Source organism: Leucopleurus acutus (assembly GCF_964270905.1).
Source record: "Leucopleurus acutus genome assembly, chromosome: 10".
In the NCBI taxonomy this organism is placed as follows: Eukaryota; Metazoa; Chordata; class Mammalia; order Artiodactyla; family Delphinidae; genus Leucopleurus; species Leucopleurus acutus.
In genome coordinates, this window is record NC_139153.1 from 84,569,670 (window position 1) to 84,575,916 (window position 6,247).

At 43.0% G+C, this 6,247-nt stretch overlaps 1 protein-coding gene across 1 annotated transcript; it reads left to right on the forward strand.

Moving 5' to 3' along the window:
• Positions 1-767: 767 nt before the first annotated feature.
• H1-2 (H1.2 linker histone, cluster member) lies at positions 768-2,655 on the forward strand. Its single transcript, XM_082848018.1, has one exon. It carries the CDS (start codon positions 803-805, stop codon positions 1,442-1,444), a length of 642 nt encoding a protein of 213 aa, XP_082704144.1. The 5' UTR covers positions 768-802; the 3' UTR covers positions 1,445-2,655.
• Positions 2,656-6,247: the final 3,592 nt, after the last annotated feature.

Sequence of the window (6,247 nt, forward strand, 5' to 3'; positions counted from 1 at the left end):
ACAACCCAGAGGGAAACCCGAGAGCTTTTAAAAAACAGCCCAATTTCTCGCCTTTGGAGAAGTGAGAAGAGTGCCCCGCCCCCATCTATGAAAAGAGGGATTTGATAGAGTTTCAATGTCTTCAAATCAAAGATTTAAGTCTCTAACCCCCCATCATCCAGGACCCCCCCAAGGCTTACGAACCCCCTCCCATCCCGCCCTAACTGCTTTGGACTGGCCCCAGAATCCTGGTCCCAGTCCACAGTTCCTGTGGGTCTGTACGCAGAATTCACAGAGGACCTGTGTTACTTCCCTTGCGAAGAAACAGAATTATGGTGAAAATTTAGGTGGAAACCATTTCATTTTTGGCTCCAAAAGAAGGGAAGCATGTGCCCAACCACCCCTGAGAAAAAGAACTTTCAGGGGCAAAGGAGCGAACAGGTAATTTAGAAGAAAAACAGAAAGTGGTCTCCGATTGCCCAGGACTTCCCTAGGAGTTGGGGGAATTGGGGAGGACTGGACGAGTAGTCTTTGTGGTTGCGGAAAAAATAAATGGAGAGCACGAAGCCTGAGGCTTCTCGGATCCTTTCCCGACCAAATTCGGGTGATTTGGTGCTGCGTATTTTAATATTTTCCCCCTTTTGTGAAGTGGAACAAACACAACTTGGGCGCACCGCGGCGGCTCAGAGCCTGCCAGCCAGGCGGGCGACCGGAGCACCAATCAGCGCGCGCCTGCGCTCTATATATACGGCGGCCCGGCCCAAGCGTAGTTCCATCGGCGACTTGCCACTTGTACCCGAGTTCTAGATCTTCAGCACTCAGCATGTCGGAGACCGCTCCTGCCGCTCCCGCCGCCGCGCCTCCTGCGGAGAAGACCCCGGTTAAGAAAAAGGCGGCCAAGAAGCCGGCCGGGGCGCGCCGGAAGGCGTCTGGGCCGCCGGTGTCCGAGCTCATCACGAAGGCTGTCGCCGCTTCCAAAGAGCGGAGCGGTGTGTCTTTGGCTGCGCTCAAGAAGGCGTTGGCAGCCGCGGGCTACGATGTGGAGAAGAATAATAGCCGCATCAAACTGGGTCTTAGGAGCCTGGTGAGTAAGGGCACTCTGGTGCAGACCAAGGGCACCGGTGCTTCCGGCTCCTTTAAGCTCAACAGGAAAGGGGCCACTGGGGAAGCCAAGCCCAAGGCTAAGAAGGCAGGTGCGGCCAAGCCCAAGAAGGCCGCTGGGGCAGCTAAGAGGCCCAAGAAAGCCACGGGTGCGGCCACCCCGAAAAAAGCCGCCAAGAAGACCCCGAAGAAGGCGAAGAAGCCAGCCGCAGCTACTGTGACCAAGAAAGTTGCCAAGAGCCCAAGGAAAGCTAAAGCTGCGAAACCCAAGAAGGCCGCCAAGAGCGCAGCTAAGGCAGCGAAGACCAAAGCCGCCAAGCCCAAGGTTGCCAAGCCCAAGAAGGCTGCACCGAAAAAGAAGTAGGTTGTTAATCGTCTGCTTCTAAAACCCAAAAAGGCTCTTTTCAGAGCCACCACTGATCTCAAAAAAAAGACCTGTATACTCCTTCCGTACTTGCTGTTTCTGTATACCTATATCCCCTTTCGCCTTTTAATCTAAATCAAGGTTGCGCAGGAGTCGTTGCAGAAGGCTGCTCACGCTACCCTAAGATGGGCAGCGAGGGCTTGGCCGGGTGACTGCTGTGAGGTTGCAGGGCATAGACCCATCCCTGCGGGTTGCTCTTTGCTCTGCGGTGCTTTTGGTTAGTCTCCTGGTCAGCAATTACAAGTGCTGTCCGGAGGCTTGCGTACTTGGGCTATCCGCCTGCCCCGCTCCACTCCTGTGGACAGCAAATACAACCACAAAGAAATCCAGCCAGTTTCTTAGTCTTAACGGGATATTCCGATTGGGCTAAGAACTCATTCAAAAGTCCCGCCCTGCTCGCGGGTTGGCTCACTTCTCCAGCCCGTAATTTTCACCCTGTATTTAATTGGATGGTGGCCGGCCTCCATCCTTAGTCTCCAATGTTTGTTTTCCTTCCGTTGGGTTAGCACTATTCGCTTAATACAGAAATGTATCTGGTATTTCGGACATTTTCCATGTTTCGAAAGTCAAGTTGTTGGCTCTCGGGGGCGTTGGTATCATCCGATCCTGGGAGGAGGGTGGGTGCAGGCTCTCTTGCCTCGCATTCTTTTGTTAATTCCTGTGGGCTGTGGCAGCAAAGGAACATCTGAAAAACTGCTACAGCGGTGGCAATGACTCTTCCACCCAGGGCAAGGCTGGACCAGGGATCTTTCTGTTCCTCGCATCGTGTAACTTTCAACAAATGTGTGATGGATTTGGGCGCATGAAAAACAACTTCTAGTCGGCCATTTTGTCCTGGCCGGCCAGTCAAGGATCCTCATTTTAGGTGGACTTTAACATCAAAAAATCGAAGATGCTTTAAACGCATTTTTGTAACATTTGTAACACCCAACATTTTCTACGCGAAGGAGAAAAAAATATATTGGTAAAGTTTTGGAAATTGTGTGTGTATTGGGGGGGGGAGGTGATGTCTCTAATAAAGGGCTTTAGTTTTCATTAACGGTATTATATGTAGATTCTTTCATATTCATGGTATTCCTCCTGGGTAGAGAAAGTCCAGCGTCCTATTTCTATTCTGGTGGGCAGAGAATTTCTCAAGACAATTTCCCGGGTCAGGGCCTTCTGCAGACCTGCAGCTCAGTTCTTCAACCATTGCCACAAGGACGAATCTGTGAGTTGAGTTATTTCCTGCATTAGTGGTAGTGGCCATGGAGTTCATTCCTCGTCTTAGTCACTGTGTAGGAGAAACCAAGAGATCTAGTGGATAAAAAGAGTAGAATGGAGCCAAAGTGTGTAGAAAAGCAGAGATGAGAGGTGTACAGAGAGTGCTGCAAGATCTGGGTTCCTGACACCTCCTGAGTTCCTGGTTCTTTGAGCCACCTGAACTCCTGTCACCGGGGCCTCTCCACTTAGTTCAGGTTGGGTCAAGTTGCAACAACCGGGAGACCTAATAAAGACACTCCAAATATAATCACAGATAGGGCTTATAGTAATAGCACCATGTACTTCTATGTTCCCTTTCTCCTTCAAATAATTTCAGTTCCACCCATTTGCTTGATTTTCACATCAGCTCTAAGAGACAGGGAAGGAATCAACCTAAGCAAAGAGAGTTGATTCTCTAATTTTTCTTCAAACCTCTTGTGAATGCCCTTTGGGGTGTAAATTTATTGGGTTTATATACAGTTGATCCTATCATTGAATGTTTCCTGCAAATGTATTTGCATAGTTGAAACATGTCCTTTACTTTCAAGTAAAACATATTCCTCAAAAACAAATGTAACCATTCTTTAGTAAGGCTTCAGGAAGAGTTCATTCACAGAGAGCTAAGTTATTGTTTAAAATCTCTAATTTTACCTAGTCTTTAGATAGTCTTCAACAATGTTTCCTCAATTTTGTCCGTGTTCTTTAATTTTGTTCCATTCCCTCACAACTGTTCACATAGTTTACCGGCTTGGGTCTAATAAGACATTCATTCAATTCTAAAAATTAGCTAGTTTAACGAAAAGGTCTTTGTCACGATTTTGTTTAGTTTATAAAACCTATATTTTATTTTGACATTATTAATATTATTTTCAGTATTCACTTATTATTATAAAATAATATTGGCAACAGCAATAGTATACTCAAATAATTGGCCAAACATGGCTGGATTAGCCAAAAGTGGCAATGAATATGAATACTGCATAAACTAAACTGCTGACTGATAATGATGAAAATTCATGAAATGTTCGTGTACGTTGGAAGTGTACGCAGAAATTAAAGGCTCCTTGTAAATGCATTATTGTAAAAAAAATTTTTTTCTGTACATACACAGTGCTCTCATGGCTGAAAAATTAAATATCCCATTACTTCCCCTAGGCAGTGCTCTAGATATCATTTCTTCTAAGCCTGAGGGAGATGTAAAAGGTAACTTTGTGGTTGAAATCCATGCCAGAGAGGGACAGGTCCAGTACAAGACGTGATTACATCATTAGAGAATTTCAGAAGGGAACAGGGATATAGGGCACAGTGGTAACAGCAATAGTGTTGACAGCTAGCATTTCTTGAGCACTAATTTACGAGGGTGCCAAGTACTACTGCTGAACACTCTTCATTTATTTTCAAACACGTTCTTGTCACAGCACCTTGAGGTAGGTGCCATTATTACTGAGGCTTGGCCACATTAAGGACATAATGAGTTAATATCTGATCAGTGAGCCAGTATAATTATCCTCCATGTATGAGCCACGTAAGTAATCAAAAATTTTCTAGTAGCCACATTTTAGAAAAGTAAAGCAAGTAAAATCTATTTTAATAATATTTTAACCCACTAAAATAAAAATATTTCAACAAGTCATCTAAGGTAAAAATATTAAGGAGATTTTAAGTTCTATTTTTCATACTAACTCTTTGAAATTTGGTATGTATTTTTACACTTAAGCTCATCTCAATTTGGACTAGCCGTGTTTCAAGCGCTCAATAGCCGCATATGGCTATTGGCTACCGTCTTGAACAATAAAGATCTATGTAAACGCTGAAAGGAACACACAAGAGAATACTTGCTCTGGAGTAGAATCTAGATGTTTCCAAGGAAATAATTATGCTGACCTGATCCTATAATTATGCTGACTCTATCTCAGAGTCCTGAGTCATCCGAGACCAGTGTTTCTCAACAGGGCACTTGCTGAGGTGTGGTATAACAGAGTGGTAGGAGGGCAAGGAAGGCCATGTGTAATTTGGAAAAGCATAGCCTGTGCTGAGAAGCAGATTTACCCTGAAGTTAATGAAACTCAAGTGTCAGACCCTGTACTTCCAAGGTCCTGGGAGGGGCCCCTGGGAGTATAGTATGTTCACTTGCCCTCATTTAAAGAATACTTTTTTTTAAAATTGCAATGTTGACAGATTTTAATCACAGCTGGTAAAAACCATTTCTTTCCATTCAATCTTCTGTTACAATTCACCTTTTGTCTGATCATGCTGGGATGTTGATGAGAATATTTGGGACTTGAGAAAATTTACTTGCATCTATATTTTGTTTGGGGTTAATGACATATATAAAGTGATGTGCAGATGTGCTTATATATATTGATAGTTCAGTTGTTGCTAGCCAGTCTGCTCTAAGAATGGCTTCAAGGAATACTCCTACTGCCCACTGATAAACTCACCTGGATTAATGGCAAGAAAATATGGGACTAGATGTCATATATCCATGTACCCAGCACTGGGAGTGAATGCATAGGGGAGAATTGAGATTTGAAATGTATAGTGGCAGAAGCTAGTCTGTGAAGAATTCTTCCAAATTTTACAATTCACATATGAAAGAAGCTTGACAGAGGATTTCCCAAATTTGAAAACAATCCTAAAAACTTGACATCACCTACAGTGCTTTGAAGCTGAAATTCTAAGTTATCAATGGAATAAAACAAATTGTGATCAACCACCCTAGAGGGAATACTGAATTCTCTTCCCACTGTCTACACTCTATAGAAAATATTATTAAACATTTTTCCTTTAAAGAGGGAATCAGAGTATGCTGTCAAAAATATAGGAAAATAAAGCATTGCAGTGTGTATTCAACTTAATGTGCTATTTTTCTGAATTTTGTGATAGCTATGGTTTTTTCATAAAATTGGAATTTGTTAATTTTCTCATTATAAATATTCAGTATCTACTTTGTAATTTTGTTTGTAGTTTTAAGTCACCGCGTTGTGTAAGCGTTAAGCCTCAGAAAACCATCTGCTCCATCAGTTACATTGTGCATCAATATGTGGAAACTTTTTTAAAAAAATTAACATTTAAGTAAATGTTCTTTGTATTACAAGGAGGCATGAGGAAAAAAAGCTCTACAGTTGGTACCCTTCAGTATCTCAAACCCCCTTGATTTTCAGATGCATAAGCAAATCTTAAAGGTTACATAAATTTAGTGGATCTCTGCTGGTGAGTACTGAGGTCAGTTCCTATTGCCTGAGCTACAATTCCAGCTTAGGTAGACCAACTGACCTGAAGACAGTATTTTAATTATGAGAGATAATTCCCTGAATAACTAACCCGAATAAAGGCTTACTTTGGTTTTATGTATACTAAAATCCCTTACTTGAATTTTTACTATACGCTTTCCACCATTAGTGATTTCTAACGCCTCAGCAATCATGTCACAACCGCCTTTAAGTAAAATTGTGGGTGGCTCTTAAAAGAGCCTTTTTTCTATTAGGAAGATAACTTTCT

Excerpts from the sequence above, each read along its gene's own strand:
- H1-2 (XM_082848018.1), top strand. The coding sequence starts at position 803 with ATGTCGGAGACCGCTCCTGCCGCTCCCGCCGCCGCGCCTCCTGCGGAG.